The sequence below is a fragment of the Podarcis bocagei genome, assembly GCF_964188305.1.
Source record: "Podarcis bocagei genome assembly, chromosome: 13".
Lineage (NCBI taxonomy): Eukaryota > Metazoa > Chordata > Lepidosauria > Squamata > Lacertidae > Podarcis > Podarcis bocagei.
The window spans coordinates 4939164-4959954 of NC_138138.1; the positions used below are offsets into that span (position 1 = coordinate 4939164).

At 44.1% G+C, this 20791-nt stretch overlaps 1 protein-coding gene across 3 annotated transcripts in view; it reads left to right on the top strand.

The window, feature by feature from the left end:
• Positions 1-20791, top strand: part of RECK (reversion inducing cysteine rich protein with kazal motifs) — a gene marked incomplete at its 5' end in the record, with an annotated part of 49075 nt that overhangs the window by 14484 nt on the left and 13800 nt on the right. The window contains 9 exons of one of the 3 annotated variants that reach the window (XM_081166184.1): positions 586-633; positions 2628-2701; positions 8461-8494; positions 10037-10234; positions 11815-12082; positions 12751-12930; positions 15125-15337; positions 15731-15867; positions 19790-19930. In XM_081166184.1, coding sequence (XP_081022310.1) covers positions 2675-2701; positions 8461-8494; positions 10037-10234; positions 11815-12082; positions 12751-12930; positions 15125-15337; positions 15731-15867; positions 19790-19930 — 1198 coding nt within the window. The remainder of the gene's footprint in view (positions 1-585; positions 634-2627; positions 2702-8460; positions 8495-10036; positions 10235-11814; positions 12083-12750; positions 12931-15124; positions 15338-15730; positions 15868-19789; positions 19931-20791) is intronic. The other 2 variants (XM_081166185.1, XM_081166183.1) reach the window with 2 other exon arrangements.

Genomic DNA, 20791 nt, shown 5'->3' on the forward strand with positions numbered 1-20791 from the left:
CCAACTGAAGTTGGAAAAAACTGTCTGAGCCATGGAGGCTCCTTGAATCTAGCCATTGTGGTTGAATCTAGGAGTACTACTCCCAGACTGCATACCTGCTCCTTCAGGGGAAGTGCAACCCTTCCTTGACTAGAGCTGGTTGCTTACCTAATTCCTGTACCTGGAAAGCATCAACCCACAGAGCCTCCATCTTACCAGGATTCTGTTTCAATTTATTAGCCCGTATTACAGATTCTAGTTAGTGGTGCTGTGTCTGCACAGTCTCACATGACCCAGATGACAGGAAGAAAGACTGAAATACTTTGTTGTTCTTTATGTTAAATCCCAGTCATTTAGACTTTAGAGGTCCATTTGACCCCAGCAGCAGATTGATACTTGAAAAAGAGTTGCTTTTGATTATGTTCATATGCCAGAATTGAGAACATCTAAGCGATTCAAAACTGCTTCTAAAGAAGAAATTAGATATATTGGTGGGGCATCTCAAAATTATCACAATATAAACATCTTCTATATAATTTATTATTGTATAATTTTGCTCTTGAATAATATGCACTATGTGCTGGTAATGAAACTAATGTCTTTCAGGCATCTTCAAAAAATGATATTATGAAAGTTTGCAGGAAAGAATATGAGGTAAGTGCATTACAGACAGTGGGTTACCCCTCCCTGTCAACATGCTTAAGCTTTCCTGATGTTGGCACACATTGAAGGCTCACAACAGTTTCCAACTCATAAACTTTTCTAGAGGTGAAACAGACCAAGTTGACCTCTTTCCTCCACTGCAGATAAGATGCTGGTTCATGGCAAACTGGGCTTTGCAAACTGAAAGCCAGCAAAGTAAACAGTCACTCCCTCCTGATCCTCCCTTCCCTGGAATTTCCCATTCCTAATTCAGCATCGTTGATGTGGGGCAAAAAAAAAAATAATTCGTTCTTTCCAGGGCTTTATTTTTCCATTGATATTTTTCATAAGGTCATTAGTAACAATGACTAGATGTCAATTGCAAATACAAAATTGGACAAGATTGGCAGTTTCAAAATGTTTAATTTCACATAGAGTTGGAAGGGATCCAAGAGTCATCTAGTTCAACCCCTTGCCATGCAGAAATTTCAGATTAAAGCATCCATGACAGATGGTCATCCCACCTCTGCTTAAAAGCCTCCAAGAAAGGAGAGTCCACAACCTCCTGAAGGAGACTGTTCCACTGTCAAACGGCTCTTACTAAATTCAAGTGAAGTAAACATGCTAATATACAGCTCCCACAGACGGGATGCAAAAGAGAGATATCAGAAAAATTCTGATGCAATTCAAATTATTCTAATTTGCCAAATTTTCTGGAAGATTGCATGTAGACCCACAAACCATGGTTAAAGCAAACGGTTAACTTTGTAGATCAGAGTTTGCATTCACAAGTTTGGTACAGTCCATGATTAAAATGGGTCTTTTTGTGAAAGCCATGGTTTTTGTTGGTGCACCCCCACAGAAATGAGGGCAAGAATTGCTCTGGAGAGAGAGGCTTGCAACAAAAGTCCTGATAGATCACAGCAAAGGTCTGCCCAATCCAGTACTCTTCTTCCAAGAGCGTCTGGGGGATAGGGAGGGGCTACTGCATTTGGAGAGCTGTCTTCATGTCTGCAAATTAGGGTTTGCTGGGATCCAGAATTACATCAGTTGTAGGCCAATTAGTCAGATGCTTGGGATTTGGTTAGTTCAAATCTTACACTATAAGCAATGCGCAGAAAACATGTTTGTGAACTACGGATCCTGTCTATATGTCTGTGTTCTGAAATGTCCCGTTTTTTATTTGAATACAAGCTAACTTAGCTGGAGTAATTTTATTCTCTTAAGTGGGAACATGCTTAATTGGTAAAAGCAGTAATTGAAAAGAAGAAGTTTTATATAAAAATAGTTGCCTTCTTATCATACAATATTTGTAGGTAATCAACAATAATTAATTTTCTGTTCATGTGCAGCTGAAAATGTTTTGAATAAATCTTTTAAATCAGTTATCTCCAAGTATGTGATTGTATTCAATAATGTATAAACGCAATGGTATTTTCAGAAAACTTTCTCTAGCATACCTTCTCTTCAGAATATAAATCTCTTCACATGCTGTTTTATCTTACCTCCTTCTGCCTGAAAGGAGAGCATTCACTTTAGGATTGTGTTTTTAGATTCACTCAGATCAGAGTAGGCAATCAATAAGACATTGGAAAAAAGAAGGGAAGACCTTGCAATTGAAAGTAGATATCTCCAACCCAAAGCCACAGTGGCTGTTGTCCTTAGGTTCAAAAGTAAAGGAGACCAAGTCCCATAATCGATTAGACTACTTGGTAAATTAACAATCTCCATATTGATTCTTCTTTATGTCTTTATTCTTTAGATTAAGAAATAAATTCAGTGGCCTGCTCATTCCCCAGCAAGGGATTTAGATTAAATACTACTTAGCTTTTTATCTTATTGCAAATATGCCTTAGAAAGCTTTTTTTCTTTTCCTAATCTCTTTAGCTGCTGAGATTTTCATAGCTTGTGTTCTTCTAAACTGTTATCCCCTACATTAAATAGCTTTATCTCTTCTGTATTATACTTCACTGCCCGTATCTGTAACCTTTCCTCTGTTATGCTAGTTTCCTTCTCTTTTCTGGATTTCTGCATTGCTGTAGGAGGTTGACCAATGTTTGTTGGAGAACAGAAAGGACAGGTAAGAGAGTTTTAAAAAATGGGAATGAAAAAGTGATCACTGATCATGACAGAGTAGTTTCTCTTTCTAATTCTTCTTTTCTCTTTTTTGTTGGAATCATTTTGTAATATTTATTTTATATAAATAAGTGGACTTATTTCAAGAATGATTACAAGTGAGTACATAAAACTACTGTCTAGTGTTTTTCAAACATTTATAAGAGAAATATGTTCTTGTACTTCCATACTTTTCTTCCTCATATATGGGTGAACCATACTTCGCTGCTTTGATACTGTCTATGATAAAAGTCATGGGAAACAACACTCATTTGTAGATTGGGGTTTGAGGATGAGTGATGAATCTCCCAGAATATATTTTCAGCATCTTTCCAGATAGTAGGATTGGATCCAGACCATCTGTCCCAATGGGACACTCCACTATTTCAGTTATTTCCCTTCCTCTTGCATCCCAAAAGACTGTCCCATAGGATTAGGAGAGATGGTGCTGTGGCTGAAAAGGGGGTCAGTTTAAACTGTTCCCCCCTTTCTTCCAGCACAAGCCTCCTAAGGCTCTCGGTCCCTTCTGCTAATGAAAGGAATGCTCCATTTTGTAGGAGGGCAAGACTGGGTGCAACTCATTTCAAAGTTTTCAAAAGACAGGAGTGAAATATATCCTCTGGAGTCAGGTTACTAAAGTAGCCCACAATACTTTCTTGATCTGCCTCGATGAATAAGTCACCAGCTACTTGTAAGAGACAATACTTTTCTTAGAAGTTGTTTTGGAATGAATACATTTCAGTTCTAGAAAATGTGTCAATAAAGATATTTGCTGAACTCTGTTGAATAAAAGAATAGGTGGTAATAGTATTTTTTTAAAATGTGAGTTATATCCTTCCACACTTATAGATTCAGACATGTAATTACCATTTTTGTTTGTGTGCTGATTGTCTGTCTTCCTGTCTCTTGACAGGTTTACTTCTGGTGATTTCCACTAACAAGTGAAAACTTAACATGCCATTTAGGGATCAGCCTGAAGGCTACTAATTTGGCAGGCACCTCCCCCAACTTACACGTGCATGTCCAAACACAGCCTTGGGCTGCAGTTCTAACCCTACTTATTGGAAATAAGCATCTTTAAATTCGGTGAAGCTTACTTCTAAGTAAACATGGTTGCACTTATTTGTTTTGCTGTTGTTTCATGTACCAGACACAGCTCTTGAGCGATGTCTTAGAGATATTTATTGAAGATAAATTCACAAAAGGAAACAAATTATATGAAGTTTAAATGGCTGACAAAGCTGGGTTTACTGTGAGGCAGAGCAGTTGGTAGACAGGTTGAAGATTCCACTGTTTGAAGCTGGCCTCCCAGGCAATCTTTCTCAGCTCAGCTTGCATCAGGTAATGAATTGTCCTGAGGAACCAAGCCATTGATAGCACTTATGGAAGGCATGTTGAGATCCTATATAGTCTTTAGATCAGAGGTTGGCAACTTAAGGCCCATGGGCTGGAAGCGGTCCATGAGGGTCGCTTAACCGGCCCATGAGCCACCCCTGAACTGAGCCGCCTGCTCAGCAAGTCCCTGCACGCTGCCTTAAACCGGCGTGGGGACTCTCTTCCGCGGCTCCAGAAATCGTTTCTGCACATGCCCAGATGCTGAAAATCACTTCTGCACAGGCACAATTTCCTGCCTCTGGACATGTGCAGAAGCAATTTCCAGCACTGCAGACATGCACAGATACGATTTCCGGCGTCGCTGGAGATCGGGTGATCTCTGCGGGAGTGATCCGGTCCATGCCCAGTAAGCCGACCCCTGCTTTAGATCACCCGATCCTGCTGTCCTGTAACCTGAAACGTACTATTCATTTATTTGGAATTTTCTATCCTCCTTATAGCCCCGAGAGGCAGGGATGAACCTTGGTAATATGCTGCCCTGTGTGAGGCCAACATTTGGCTCTTCCCACACCCCTCCCCACAGCCCTTGCAGTGCTGGCTTAAGCCAGGTAAACAAGATGCTGGGGCTTCGGGAAGGAGGCACGTGGGTCTGGCAGGGTCCTAGAGCCCTCCTGTCTCCTTCCCAAAGCTTGCTTGCCTGGCTTTGTGAAGGAGGCAGGAGGACTATAGGACCCTGTCAGAGCCCTCACACCTCCTTCCTGAAGGTGGGCATGTGCTTATCAGGCTTTGAAAAGGCCCCATCCTTGGCTTCATGCCCAGTGCCTCTGCACCGCTCATGCTGCCCTAAAGCCACCTCCGCGAGGGGCTCTCAAAAGTAGCTTCCAAAAGATTATGAAAATACTGAATTAATGTGATGTCCGTATGGAACTAGGGTTTTTCAGGTGGCCCTTGACCCACCAAAATCCTCTGCGACCGGGATTGTGTAGCTGAATCTTGCTTGGCCCTGCTGGAAGCACTCCTCCTTGGCTGGCAATTGCTGGTTTAATGGCCTCTGCTTGTCCTGACACTGTAGAGCGGAAAGGAAGCACATTCTTAAAAAAAGCAGAGACATCACCTTGGCAAAAAAGGACTGTATAGTTAAAGCTGTGGATTTCCCAGTAGTGATGTATGGAAGTGAGAGCTGAACCATCAAGAAGGCTGATCGCCAAAGAATTGATGCTTTTGAATTATGGTGCTGGAGGAGACTCTTGAGAGTCCCATGGACTGCAAGAAGATCAAACCTCTCCATTCTGAAGGAAATCAGCCCTGAGTGCTCACTGGAAGGACAGATCCTGAAGCTGAGGCTCCAATACTTTGGCCACCTCATGAGATCCTGGCAGTAAAATCTTGAGTGTTAAAAGATTCTGCATTCTAGAGTGGTGAAATGTCTTAATGGTAAGAGTACAGTGGTGCCTCGCAAGACGAAAAGAATCCGTTCTGTGATTCTCTTCGTCTAGCAGTTTTTTCGTCTTACGAAGCAAGCCCATTGAAGGATTAGCGGATTAGCGCTATTAGCGCTTTTAGCGGCTTATCTGCTGATCAGATCAGCTGATAAGCGGCTTAGCGGCTTAGAAAAGGGGGGGGGAGAGAAAACCAGCAGGAACTCGCAAGACATTGTCATCTTGCGAAGCAAGCCCATAGGAAATTCGTTTTGCGAAGCACCTCCAAAACGGAAAACTCTTTCGTCTAGCGAGTTTTCCGTCTTGCGAGGCATTCGTCTTGCGGGGCACCACTGTATTGGACTAGGGCTTAGGAGAACAGAGTTTGAATTCCCACTCAGCCATGAAGCTCCTTGAGTGAGCTTGGGCCAGTCACCATCTCTTAGCCTAACCTTCCTCACAGGGTTGTTGTGAGAATTAAATGGGGCAGACCAGAACCATGCACAGCTCCTTGAGATCCTTGGAAGAGAAAGGTGGGATATAAATGCTAATTATTATTATTATTATTATTATTATTATTATTATTATTATTGAAGGGTGTAATTCAGATCATTGTATAACCATTAAAAAGAGTAATTGGTAAAACTAATGTGTTGTTTTGGTGGGCAGTTCTCTCTTGGGGACAGTAGTTTGTCCTCAGCAAGACTATTCAGGTGGCAGCGTCAGACCTTTACTATAGACACCCTGGGATTATCCTGCTCATATGCAAGAATATGTGTAGCTTTGTTTCATGGCAAAACCACTAAACTTTGTGATATGTGACAGATTAACATTTTAAAAGAATGTTAAAAGATCTTCGTTTAAGCTCTGAAAGTATTTTCACTGACAGAAGGAAATTGTTTGAACGGAAAAGAAAATGAAATAAAACTGCTTAGAAAAACAGTGTTGAAATTGAGACTATTTATTCATAACCTGCAGATTACCAGGCTATAACTTTTATTTACATATTTATGGCATTTATGCCTCTTTTAGTCTAAAAGGTTCCCAGAGCAACTTAATTAAAATCAGCAGTAAGATGGTAACAGCTTTCCAGCTTACGGTTGAAAACACGTGGCACACCGGGAGGAAAAAGCAAGCTCAGTTGCTGATTATTAAAAGTTATAGTTATATATCATATATAATATAATATCATATATATAATAATATGATATATAACATTCTGTGCAAATTCTGTCTGTCTTAGACAGCAGCCCCTCACCAGTCACTTGTGAGAGCAGAGTGGATGCCAGTGTCTGGACCACGAGGGCAGGGATGCAGCTGCCATACAGTTCTTCCCTCTTGTCTTGATCGCACCTGGAACCATCAGAGGAGGATGTTGTGCAGGTGCCCCTTGGGCTGGTAGGGTGGAGGCAAGGAGGCCAACAGTAGGGGGAGCCCAAGCTACCTGCTGACTGGTTGTAATTAAGAAAAGCAGATGGTGACTGGCTGAGGGCAGATTGAGGTTGGTGAGGCAGGCATAGATGATGATGTTGATGATGATGATGATGATGATGTATACTGGGCCTTTTTACCTGACAGGGACTCAAGGCGGTTTACAGATAAAAATTATAGATGCCCTGGTCCTGTTCTGGTCTTAAAAGCAGCAAAAACATGGAAGTAGGAGACTGGGAGCCCTGTGCCACCAACACCCCAGTCAGGACCAGAAAACAAACCATTGCCCTCTACCACAGCTTGAAATGTAATATCCTCTAATGGACCAGCCTCCACTGATATTGAGGAAATTTCAGTTTCCAAAGCTTAGTCATCACAAAAGCAATAGAGCACAATGTTTCTGGCAACCTTTCTGGCTAGTATTCTGCACACTTAAGCCATATTTGCCTGGTGGAAGGGAACCCACAGCTAAACAGGGAGGCATCTGGAAGCTACCACCGGGTACGCAAAAAGCAGAAGCAGCAGCAGTTTCTCTACAGTGGTACCTCAGGTTACATACGCTTCAGGTTACAGACTCCACTAACCCAGAAATATTACCTCAGGTTAAGAACTTTGCTTCAGGATGAGAACAGAAATCGTGCTCTGGCGGCGCGGCAGCAGCAGGAAGGCCCCATTAGCTAAAGTGGTGCTTCAGGTTAAGAACAGTTTCAGGTTAAGTACAGACCTCCAGAACGAATTAAGTACTTAACCTGAGGTACCACTGTACTTTCTCCTTTTTGGATTCCTAAACCTGAACAGCAAAACGATGGGGAATTGCTTGCAAATAAGTTTCTTTGTAATGAACAGATTGTCAGATGCGTAAATAAAATCTCTAAGTTTAGAGGGTACCAGTTTGAAATGCCGTTTGAGATGCAATCTGTGGGGTACACTTCAAGCCACGGGTTATTGGTACAGATGATAAAACAAATCACAAAAGCTTCTAATCCTCCCAGCTGCGTAGGAGAGGGGAGGGGTCTGCATAGGCTCCTGAGCAGGCATAGGTAAACTCGGCCCTCCAGATGTTTTGGGACTACAACTCCCATCATCCCTAGCTAACAGGACCAGTGGTCAGGGATGATGGGAATTGTAGTCCCAAAACATCTGGAGGGCCGAGTTTGCCTGCAGCCTCTTCCTACTTCCGCTTGGTGTGCTATCCATCGTGGTGTATGAATGAAGCCTTTCTGACAGAATCTTTGTGACATTCTTCTGGAAAATGGTTTGCTATTCCTTTGATCTGTCCCACTATAGCTACTGTCATTCCTGGAAGTTCTCAAGGGTCTTCAATATTTAATTAGCCATAGGATGTGCAAATTAAGGCAAATAGGAGATTTTCATGTTTATTAATTGTACTGAACTTTAACTCTTCATATAATTATATATGTGTGTGCATATGATTCAGTTATATTCTTTTGCTCATCAACAAAAGATGTAGTGCATTTGCCATTTAGTTTTTGTTTACCAGTAGCTATTTGGAAGTGATACTTTTTGTTTTTGTTTTTAGAATGCACTTTTTAGCTGCATCAACAGAAATGAAAGTAAGTATACCTTTAAAAAAATAATCCTTCCTAAATATTAGTTTATCATTTTCGCCCCTGTTTCATTGCCTGCTTTTTGAGATGTATGTTCATTTTTTAATATCAGATGATAGCATAACATATGTTGCATTTCACAACTGCTTGAGCTGGTTGACAGTTTGCCAAGGGAAAATGTAGTGCATTTCCTGTAAACATCTTAGCTTGGGGCTTGGAACTTTTTCCACCAACTGCAAGTTTGCAGCCAGTTGTATTAATATTTTGTTAATTCTGGAATCCTGTCTAGATTTGTGCATAACATGCCAAGGCCTGACCAGTGCAGCAATATTAACTGGATCCTTCAGTCAGGGTTTGGATTTGCTCAGCATTGATTCAGTGGGATAGCAAGTAAAGTATTGAGAGTCATACCTGCTGACTCCGGATTATGACTGAAACGAATCAGTTGGTTCACTGGTGTACAAAGCTTAATGGCATTATAAAAAGTAAGGAAAATAAAGTACTTACAGAGAATAAAGCAAATTGCATAATACAACATTTATGAAAATAAAACAAGTTATGTATGATTGTTCAAGCAACTTCAAGTAATATAATATTAATTGCATATAAAGTAATGGTTTATTAATGGTATGAACTAATTGCATGTACTTGTAATAGCACTGACAAAGCAACCAGTCAGTCAGTTGTTAACACAGTCTCCTCCTGACTTCCTCCAGCTCATCTAGTTATAGTATCCATAGCATATTAGAGGTTATAGTAAAATTCATAGTTAGCAGTCCAAGACAGTAGTCCAGGCCTTATGGCTTTCATGTGGGTAAAAGTATGAGCAGAGTAAGTAGAAGGGAGTAGGAAAGAAGAACAAAAAAACCAGTGCCTGCCCCTGAACTAAAAGAAGTAACTAATCAAAAAAGGGAAAAGAAAAGAAAAGTTTGCTTTACACATTTTATAACAATTAGGAAGTGGATGAGGGGATGGAGTTTTCCATCATTTGCATTAATATATTCCTATGGGTGGACACACTAAAACATACATCGTAATCTATCTGGGTGGGAGCAGTTAGAGTAACTTGATCCCTTGCTTTATTATAGGTTAGCACACTGCAGCACTGGACTACCAAAACATTTAATATTTTAATGGTTTTGGTTTTGGTTTGGCTTCATGGCTGTTATTCTCTACTTTCTAATTTTATCACCCTCCAGAATGCCAAGTTCTCATATAGTAGGCAAAAGAATCTAGCACAACACTGCAAGCAGCTTGCACAGAAATAACACAGCAAATTGCTCTGTACCTGGCTTCACAGGTACCTTGGCAATCATCTGCTTTTCCCATCTGGCAGGATGTTGTGCATGTGTGGGCACAATGTCTTTGTGACAGTGGGTGATTGGCAGATGGGTGGCCCCACTCACCTGTCAAATTTGGCCTATCCAGAACACTGACTAGATTCTGCCCCTTCCCCACGATAGAGTATAAACATATTTCTGTATTTTCATCACTAATAATAAAGAGTTATTTGTGATGCATTGTTTTGCTTGTGTTTCCCTCCTCTAGTGGGATCAGTTTGTTGCAGTTATGCTGGTCATCACACAAACTGCCGGGAATATTGCCAGGCAATCTTTCGAACCGACTCTTCTCCAGGTCCTTCTCAGTTCAAAGCTGTTGAAAGTTACTGTGCCTCCGTTAGCCCACAATTAATTCATTGTGTGAACAACTACACACAGTCCTATCCAATGAGAAATTCAACAGATAGTAAGTATGAGAAAAATACAAGTTTGGCATGCAAAATTTTAGCACCTTAATGCGTGGAAGTACGCTATGGTATCTATAGTGTAAGCATGGTTTTCTGTTCATGTTTTGGACTGCAAATTTCTTTTTCATCTACCATATTTTTCGCCCCATAGGACGCACTTTTTCCCCTCCAAAAATGAAGGGGAAATGTGTGTGCGTCCTATGGGGCGAATGCAGGCTTTCGCTGAAGCCTGGAGAGTGAGAGGGGTCGGTGCGCACCGATGCCTCTAGCTCTCCAGGCTTCAGGAAGCTATCCGCAATCCTTGCAAGCCCGGCGGGAGTTCCCGTGGGCTCACAAGGCTTGCAGGCAGCAGCCTGCAGCCCGAAGCAAGGGGCGCCCTCCGGAGGGCGCCCCCTGCTTCGGGTGGGTGTCCGCAAGCCTTGCTCGCCCGGCAGGACCTCCCGCCGGGCCGCAAGGCTTGGGGCGGCAGCCTGCTGCCTGAAGCATGGGGCGCCCTCTGGAGGGCACCCCGTGCTTCGGGCAGGTGTGCGCAAGGCTTGGGGCTGCAGCTGCGGCGGGGGGGGGATAATTTTTTTAAATTCATCCCCCCCAAAAAAAACCCCGAGGTGCGTCCTATGGGCCGGTGCGCCCTATAGGATGAAAAATACGGTATATAATTCTCTGTATTTGCTTTCAAAAGTAAAAGAATTGAAGACATTCTCCTGGAGTAGAGGTGGTAACCCACAGAACCTGCCAAACTTAGGGAAGTGTCCCTCAGGCACCCACACCTTCCTCTCCTGATCTGTGGTTGCTCTTTAGAGAGTGATCTGTTTTATTTCTGTATAATAAACATGTAAGAGGGTCATCATGCTGCAGTTTGCTTGGCCACAGACAGGTGGCACTGAGAACAACGGCAAGATGACAGTCTTCAGGGAGCTGCTGGGCCCTTATAGCAGCATCAGAGAGTATCTGCAGACCCAGGCAAGCAGTGGAGGAACAGTCCCTATAGACTGAGGCAGTAATTGTGGCAGGAGAAGTTCTAAGGGGAGGGAGGCATCCGTCTCTCATGCCTTTCAAGCCTTTTCCCTCCTTCTGTGTAAGAGCATTCTGCTCAAAGGCACCTGCTTTGGGGGCTCTCCCGCTCAATGCAGACTTCAGATCTGTACCAGCAATAGTGGCATGAGGTGGAACAGGGAAGGTCTAACTCAGGCATCCCCAACATGTTTTGGCCTACAACTCCCATGATCCCTAGCTAACAGGACCAGTGGTCAGGGATGATGGGAATTGTAGTCCAAAACATCTGGAGGGCCGAAGGTTGGGGATGCCTGGTCTAACTGGTTACTGTTGGGAGGGGGGAGATTGGTGGGAGGTTGGGGGAAGGGTCGGCAAGTGGAACAAGCAGGGTGCAGTCACTAATCTGGAGGGGAAAAAAACAATCTTTCTGCCTGCTCTTTAAAGAATAGATACAATGCAGCATTTTTATATATAAAGCAATTTTTAATTGCATTATATTAAATTTTAACGTGCTGATGTTTTGACACTGTGATGTAAACACAACTATGTGACAGGTAGCAGTATTTATTTCTTCTCTGCTATTTAGGTTTATACTGCTGTGATAGAGCAGAAGATTATGCCTGCCAAACAGCTTGTAAAAGGATCCTGATGTCAATGAAAACAGAGCTTGAAATTGTGGATGGACTTATTGAAAGCTGTAAAACGATGCCTCTGCCACAGGATCCTCTATGGCAATGTTTCCTTGAGAGCTCAAGATCTGTTCACCCTGGAGTCACTCTGCACCCTCCACCTTCAACAGGTCTGGATGGTGCTAAATTACACTGCTGTTCTAAAGCAAATACTTCCATATGTAGGTGAGTACATTTTGCATTTTCTTTCCATCTTTTATAGGCTCTCTTTCGGGTGCTTGATGTTTCAAAATGGGATTCAGCTCCTCCTATGGCTTGGGGAGGCTGGGAACCTTGTGATTTCAAAGGATGTTGTGAGCCCTCTCCTTGTGTTGGAGCCTAGAAAATGATCTGACCATTCTGTCTTGCAAAGCCCTGTGGATGGTTCCCCATAAGATCCAACAATCGCCTGATTGTCCATGCTTGCAGAGCGCTTATATACAACAGGACTTGCGAATTACCAGTGCTTGCAAAGCCCCATGTCAAACATTTTATAGAACTCAGCAATCAGCTGATGGGTGGCAGCTGAGCTGCAGGCTGTGCTTTTTGCCCACGTGGTTTGATTTCAAATGCTGCAGGCAAACTGCAGCAGCAGCAGCACACACACACACCCTGCCAGTGCCACCAGCCAAACTTGGCCCATAGGCAATGGAGGAAATAACGATCTGGCCAGACCCAATTTCTTACCCTTAATTACTAGATCAACTACATCCTGTAACCTCGAGAGAATTGCATATGTTTTCCATGGTATAGGAACACCATATTTTGAGCAATACATCTTGTGAGTTAAATCATAAGCATTATAATCCAAGGTTTTGTCTTCATTTTATTCCCTTGTGTTTCTTTTTCCACAGAGATTTATGCACTAAACTTTATAGCAGCAGCTGGGGCAATACACAGAGCTGGCAAGAATTTGATCGCTTTTGTGAGTATAACCCAGTCGAAGTTTCCATGTTGACCTGTTTAGCAGATGTACGTGAACCTTGTCAGCTGGGCTGTAGAAATCTTACTTACTGCACTAATTTTAATAACAGGTAGGAAAGGTACACTTGAGTATTTTCTTCAGAATATATTGTTTTTGGATGAAATGTATAATTAGGTAGAGCTGGTATAGTTTACTTGGTAATGTGGGATTTAGAGAGCTTCCCCCCCAATTTTGAACATAGTTGCTTTATAAAGAATGTTAAAAGATGTTATTGGGTGCTGGAAGAAGAGAGTTCAATCTTCCTCCAACCGCTGAGTCTGCTAACTCTCTGTGATTTTACTGTGATTGAAAATTTAGATAACCATGATTATATATTTTGCCAATAGATTACAAATTCATCGTTTTTGATTTTGCGTTTACTTCTAGATTTATAGGAGCTGGTTTACATGTACAGTCGTACCTCGGCTCCCAAACGCCTTGGGAGTCAAACATTTTGGCTCCCGAACGATCGAAAACCGGAAGTTTTCGAACGTTCTTTCGGAAGCCAAACGTCTGCTGCGGCTTCCACAGCTTCTGATTGGCTGCAGGAGCTTCCTGCAGCTAATTTGAAGAAGAAGAAGAAGACAAAGAGTTTGGATTTGATATCCCGCCTTTCACTCCCCTTCAGGAGTCTCAAAGCGGCTAACATTCTCCTTTCCCTTCCTCCCCCACAACAAACACTCTGTGGGGTGAGTGGGGCTGAGAGACTTCAAAGAAGTGTGACTGGCCCAAGGTCACCCAGCAGCCGCATGTGGAGGAGCGGGGACGCGAACCCGGTTCCCCAGATTACGAGACTACCGCTCTTAACCACTACACCACACTGGCTCTCTAAAGCCGCGCTTTAGAAGTTGGAATGTTTGTGAAGTCAAACGGACTTCTGGAATGGATTCTGTTTTACTTCCAAGATACGACTGTATTGGTTACTAGCCTAGGGTTTTCCGTTTCATTTTGTCAAATGAGAAACAGTCTTTTAAAAAGGCTGATTCTGAGCATTTCTCTCTTTCTCGTCACATGAAAATATTGCTTCTCAGGTATGTAAAGGAACATACCTTTCAGGAAGCTTTAGCAATGGTGAATAGGTCACCTACTGTTGCAAGGCAAGTAACAACAGCATTTCCGAACTCAAGAACTTCAGCACTACACTAGGATCAGTGAGTTTAAACTGTAGCATTTCTAGCAAAACATTCATATTATAAGCACTTTAAGGAAGGATGTTCTCCAGACAACTTTACTGAAAAGAGTTCACTTATAATCGGTAGGATATGAAATGTCAATATACTATTCAACTGCTTATATTATTCTGATTGATACATGTCTCAGCTGTATCACTGTGATTATAAGTTCTTGTTATAATACTATATTTTGATTTAAAGATAGAATGATTTCTATGTCAAGTTGTGTTTGATTATGTGTATTTTAATAATTAATAATAATACATATTATGGGTTTAACATGCTTAATAATGTATTGCTTTGTGCCCCTTAATTTGAGACATATTAAGAATTGATTCTTAACGTATTTGTCCTCAGATGCTGGGCTCTGGCTTCCATAATATTAATAATCTATTATTGATCACTTGTGTTTATGTACAGCACCTTCCTGACAAGTCACCCAAGGTGGTTTTTCAATTTTAAAATATGAAAATAAATAAATGGCATAAGCTATAGAGAAGTACAGAATCCTTTCAAGCTGACTGAAGACCATTTCTTCAGGAGCTGATGTCACAGGCTTCCTGGCTTGGGCTTCCTCATTTTCACCTTCCCTCAGCACACACAAGCAGAGGTGGCCCATCCCGTTTCACCGCCCAAGCCAAAGTGGGAAGATCCTGCCCTGTGCGTGTACCATCTGACCCCCTTTGCCACCCGCCACTGAAGCCTCATTTACCAGTGTTGTGTGGCTGCGGCTACTGGATTGCAGCGAGATCTCATGCAAGCCCTGTGAGATCTTGTGGCAGCCCCATGAGATCATGCAGAAGCCTCCACACAATCTCACAGGGCTTGCATGAGATCTTGCCAGAATCTGGTGCAACCACTTTTCACTTCTCCAGTGGCGGTTGAGGGGGGCAGCCTTGGAATCTGGCACCCGGGATAGGACGGCCCTGCAGACAAGTCTAAAATATCCTCCGGGAAGGGACTTAGCACCAACAACTCTCTGACCATTGATTTGTTAGGAGATGGTGGTATTCAGTCCCTGGCCTGGATAAAGATTCATACTGAGTTCAAAAGCATTTTCTGTATGACTCCATACTGTATCTTTCCTTGAAGGCCAACTGAACTCTTCAGGAGCTGCAATGCCCAATCAGACCAAGGAGCCATGAATGACATGAAACTTTGGGAGAAAGGAACAATTAAGATGCCATTTATCAATATTCCTGTTCTTGATATTACAAAATGCCAGCCGGAAATGTGGAAGGCGATTGCTTGTTCACTGCAGATAAAGCCGTGTCACAGTAAATCTAGAGGGAGCATAATCTGCAAGTAAGTGGGTGGCAGGGTTCTTCCAGTTGCTGGGAACTGCAGGAGAGGAGAATCCGGCATCTAGATGGCCGCAGTGAGAGCAGGATTAGATGGGCACTAGTTGATGATAATAATAATAATAATAATAATAAAGTATCCAGAATTTACAGTCGAGCAGCAGGGACATAAATCTGGTTTAACAATAATAAAAACTAAAGCAGAACAACTTAATTTTGAGAATATGGAAATATAATCTTAAACTAAGGCCAAGGTATTGGGGGTATTTAGAAGAAGTTATTAGAATTAGACCAGGATGTGTATTAGGGGTAGAGAGAGTTTATTGGATTAACTTGGCCTATGCAATCTGAGCAGTGTACATGTGTGTAATGTGTAAATACTTTGTTGTTTCTGAAGGTCGGATTGCGTGGAAATTCTCAAGAAATGTGGAGATTTAAGCAAATTTCCTGAGGGACACATGGCCGAAAGCATCTGTGAACTTCTGTCTCCAACCGATGACTTGGAGACTTGCATACCTTTAGATACATATGTTCGTAAGTACAGGCACCCCCTCACTTATGCGTGATCGACTTGCACGCAACCACGTATATGCACGGTGGTGGGAAGTTAGTAGATGAATAGATTCAAACCAGGAAATGGTAGGAGAGAGCTGGTGAGTCCTTCTGGCTCATGAAGATACCCTCCCTGGAGCCTGAAGCAGATTTCACTGAGGGTGGACAAAGCCCTAAAGAGACCAGAGGCACAGCAGGGCTTTGTTTAGGCTGCTTGGCCTCCCTGCCTAACAGCTGAGACACGTGGTAGCACAGCAGCAGCAGCTGTGTTCCCAAGTGCCCTCCAGCCTCCCAGCAGCCCCAGGGCTTCAACTCTCTTCAACTAGTTGTGTGGAGAGAGAGTGGGACTGAGAGCAGGAGAGCAGGGAAAAATGGGCTTTTTAGAGGGTGCTCCCCACTTAATGCAATTTTCACTTATGTGCGTGGGGCCCCAAAACATAACCCCATGTAAGTGGGGGGACGCCTGTACTGAAGAACTAACCTTATGTGTTGAAGTTAGAGTTCACAAACATGTCTACAGAATTGTTAAAAAGCAGAATCATAGAACTAGAATTGGAGGGGATTGTAAGGTTGGAAGCATCCTAGAGAGTCATCTAGTCCAACCCCCTATATGTCCCCCCCCCCCCAACAACACAGGAAGATGAGGGGGAGTAATTGAGCTTTTTTTAAAAAAACCACACAAGCATTTTATTGATGCTGATAAAGAAAAAGAAAATACTCTGAGCATGTGCAGCTTCACATTTTGATCTCCCTTAACTGGCTTAACTCGTCCATATGCACAGGTAGCCTGTAAAGTGAAGCACCGTGCAGCCTGATGCCAAGATACCTGCCCAAGGAAATCTAGGAAGGAGCTGCCAGGCACTTTACATGCACTCAGCAATCTTTTTTTCTTCTTTATTGAAAGTTAGAAAAATACATAATTATGTGTGCACTCAAGACGGTGAGACATAAATAAAAGAGAGACAGCACCCGTGTAGAAGGCAAAGTAAAGAGGGAAAGGGAAGAAAACCAAAACTCTATACTTTACAAAGTTGTTACTGTAATTCACCAGATCTTAACCTATTACATTGCTTGTAAGAAGGGATTCCAAATATCATTGAATTTGTCCATGGCAAGTCTGTGTTTATATCCAAGTTGTTTGTATGTTGTGAGTTTGTATAGGTCTTCGATCCAACTGGAGAAGGGAGCCGCATTTTTATTTTCCCAATTCATCAGTATCAGTCTTTTTGCCCTGGTAAGGGAGCGGAGAGTCCACACATACTGTCCTTTTGTAAGGCTCCATGTGCTGCGCATATGTGCTGGAGTGCTGGAGCCTTGAGGCTTTGCTCAGGTTTGCAGAGGCTTATAGGCACATAGTGCTCACTTACGGTTTAGCATTACACTGGTACCTTGGTTTACGAACTTAATCCGTTGCGGAAGTCTGTTCTTAAACCAAAGCGTTCTTAAACCAAGGCGTGCTTTCCCATAGCAGCGGGGGACTCAATTTACACTCAACAGGAAGCGGAACATTTTCTGCTTTCATGGCAAAGTTCACAAACCAAAACACCTACCGTATTTTTCGCACCATAGGACGCACTTTTTCCCTCCTAAAAAGCAAGGGAAAATGTGTGTGCGTCCTATGGAGTGAATGCAGGGGGGGAGGCAGGCGGGAAAAGCCCTCAAGAGCCGCACGCAAGCTTCGTGCGCTCTTGCGGGCTTTTCTCTAGGAGGGAGAAGGGACTGACTGGCTGCAGCAGTCCCTTCTCCCTCCTCGGGGAAAAGCCCCCAAGAGTGGCACCCTTATTAAAGGCTGCGCGGCTCCTGCGGGCTTTTCTACGAAGTGGGGGAATCCCCCCACCTCCCAGAAAAGCCAGGAGAAGCCGCGCAGCTCCTTTAAAGAGCGCGCGGCTTCTGCGGGAGTTGGGGGAAGCTGCAGCAGATTCCCTCCTCCCGGGCTCCCTTTGAAGCAGCAAAGTGGGAGGGGGGCAGTTTACACTCGTGTAAGCAGCTCCTCTCCCACTTTCCTGCTTCAAAGCAACCACGGAGGAGGGAAAGAGGGGACCCATGGATCCTCTTCGCTGCTCAAGGCTGCAGCAGATTCCCTCCTCCCGGGCTCCCTTTGAAGCAGCAAAGTGGGAGGGGAGCAGCTTACACTCGTGTAAGCAGCTCCTCTCCCACTTTCCTCCTTCAAAGCAACTACGGAGGAGGGAAGGAAGGGGACCATGGATCCTCCGCTGCTGGAGGCTTCAGCGGATTCCTCCTCCGTAATTGCTTTGAAGCAGGAAAGTGGGAGGGGGGCAGTTTACACTCGTGTAAGCAGCTCCTCTCCCACTTTCCTGCTTCAAAGCAACCACGGAGGAGGGAAAGAGGGGACCCATGGATCCTCTTCGCTGCTCGAGGCTGCAGCAGATTCCCTCCTCCAGGGCTCCCTTTGAAGCAGCAAAGTGGGAGGGGAGCAGCTTACACTTGTGTAAGCAGCTCCTCTCCCACTTTCCTCCTTCAAAGCAACTACGGAGGAGGGAAGGAAGGGGACCATGGATCCTCCGCTGCTGGAGGCTTCAGCGGATTCCCTCCTCCGTGATTGCTTTGAAGCGGCAATGTGGGAGGGGAGCAGCTTACACTCGTGTAAGCAGCTCCTCTCCTACTTTCCTGCTTCAAAGCAACTACGGAGGAGAGAAGGAAGGGGACCATGGATCCTCCGCTGCTCACGGCTGCAGCGGATTCCTTCCTCCCGGGCTCCCTTTGAAGCAGCAAAGTGGGAGGGGAGCAGCTTACACTTGTGTAAGCAGCTCCTCTCCCACTTTCCTCCTTCAAAGCAACTACGGAGGAGGGAAGGAAGGGGACCATGGATCCTCCGCTGCTGGAGGCTTCAGCGGATTCCCTCCTCCGTGATTGCTTTGAAGCGGCAATGTGGGAGGGGAGCAGCTTACACTCGTGTAAGCAGCTCCTCTCCTACTTTCCTGCTTCAAAGCAACTACGGAGGAGAGAAGGAAGGGGACCATGGATCCTGCGCTGCTCACGGCTGCAGCAGATTCCTCCTCCTTGATTGCTGGGAGTTTCTCTGGGCAGGAATTCCCTCAGTTTAAGTGGGGTGGGGGAAGTGTGGCAGGTAGGGGGGTACTGAGAGACACATGTCTCTCAGATGAAAATTGGGAGTGGGCATTGTGTGAAGTGGCTGTGGATCTCCTGCCGCAGAACTGTAGGACTGTATAGAGTTGGGAGGGCCACCCAAGGGTCATCTAGCCCAGCCCCCTCACAATGTAGGAATCACAGCTAAAGAACGCCAGGCAGATGGTCCCCCAACCGCTGCTTAAAAGCCTCCAGTGGTGGAGACCCCAAACACCTTCCGAGGTCATAGAATTGCAGGGTTGGAAGGGAACCCCAGGAGTCATCTAGTCCAGCCCCGGTGGACAGCGGGCGCAATCCATCCCGTTGCGCAAGACTAAAGATGCTGTGCAAGGCTAAAGAAGAAGCCAAGGCAGTGAGCGGGATGGATCGCGCTTGCTGCCTTGTCTTCTTTAGCTGCACTGGAGAGGTTTAGCTCCTGGCTGGAGAGGTTGCGCGGCTATGGATCCCGCACACTGTCTTGGCTTCTTTGCTCTTTGGGGCTGGGGGGGGGGAACCCGGGCTTCCCCCGCAGCCCCGAGAAGCTCTGGGAGAAGTGGACAGGCTGCATGCAGCCTGTCCGTTGCTCTTTGGGGCTGGGGGGGGGGATAATATTTTTTTCCTTGATTTCCCCCTCTAAAAACTAGGTGCGTCCAATAGAGCGAAAAATACGGTACTTCCAGGTTTGCAGTATTCTTAATCCAAGTTGTTCATAAACTAAGCTGTTCTTAAACCAAGGTATATGTGAACTAGGCTACCATGTCACCACTTTGTTTTCCGCTCTGCAGATGACCTCTATTTAACTCCCTTGTCTTTTCAGGCCCAAGCACTCTAGGAAACATTGTGGATGATGTCACACACCCCTGTAACCCAAATCCTTGTGCTGCCAATCAGTTATGTGAAGTAAATAGAAAAGGATGTCAGGCTGGGGAACCTTGTCTTCCTTATTTTTGTATACAGGGTAAGTACTACAATTGTTGCACTCCCAGCTATATTTGCAGGTTTGTTTTTAGAAAGAACTCTGTTAGCTGTATGTAGGATTCTGATAATCCAAGAACAACATTAGAATTTTCAGAATTGATATTAAGGCTCTCCTGGTTTGCCCATTGCCTAATTAACTGAGAACGGGGGGCAGAAGAGAGAGGCCTTTCCTGTAGTATTCTTTGGCATCCGCCACCAATAGTTTCTTTTTTAGGTGGCTTTTAGATAGGCAATGTTATTGACATGTGGAGATCTTTTACGGCTGTTTTTTTAAGGAATATTTTATATAATTTGTTGTTTGAATTGTTCTTTGGGAGTTATGAGAGGGAGCTGTTTTATTTGATTACATTTAACATACTCTTACTTTAACAAGTCAGCTGCCTTGGATGATTTTGTCATGTATTCTACTCAATATTGATACAGAGCAGAACTCCAGCTCATAGTTTGCAGAGTAAAAACTTAAAAACGTTGCGGGATTCCAAAAAACAGACTAAAGGCAATTGTAGTTCACCCAGCAGAGCTTTACTGCTACTGAAGGCAAACAAGCATAATGGTCACAAATGCGTGTAACGATATTTGACTGGCCGACATTTTCCGGGGAATCAGGGATTGGTTACAGGTTTGAGGGTATTGGCGGCGAGCTGGGCTCGTGTGGCGGTTAGGCATTGGCCGGGGTATTGTTATGCAAATGAGGTCGGGGGGGGGGGAGGATCGCCATCACCTCCCCCAATGTTTGGAGGGTAGTTTGTTAAAGGACTAAGGCCAATACCGCTCTTACCTGTAATCAATAAAGTTGTGGCCATTTTTCGCCCATTAACCTAAATTCTGGTGTCCGGTGTCT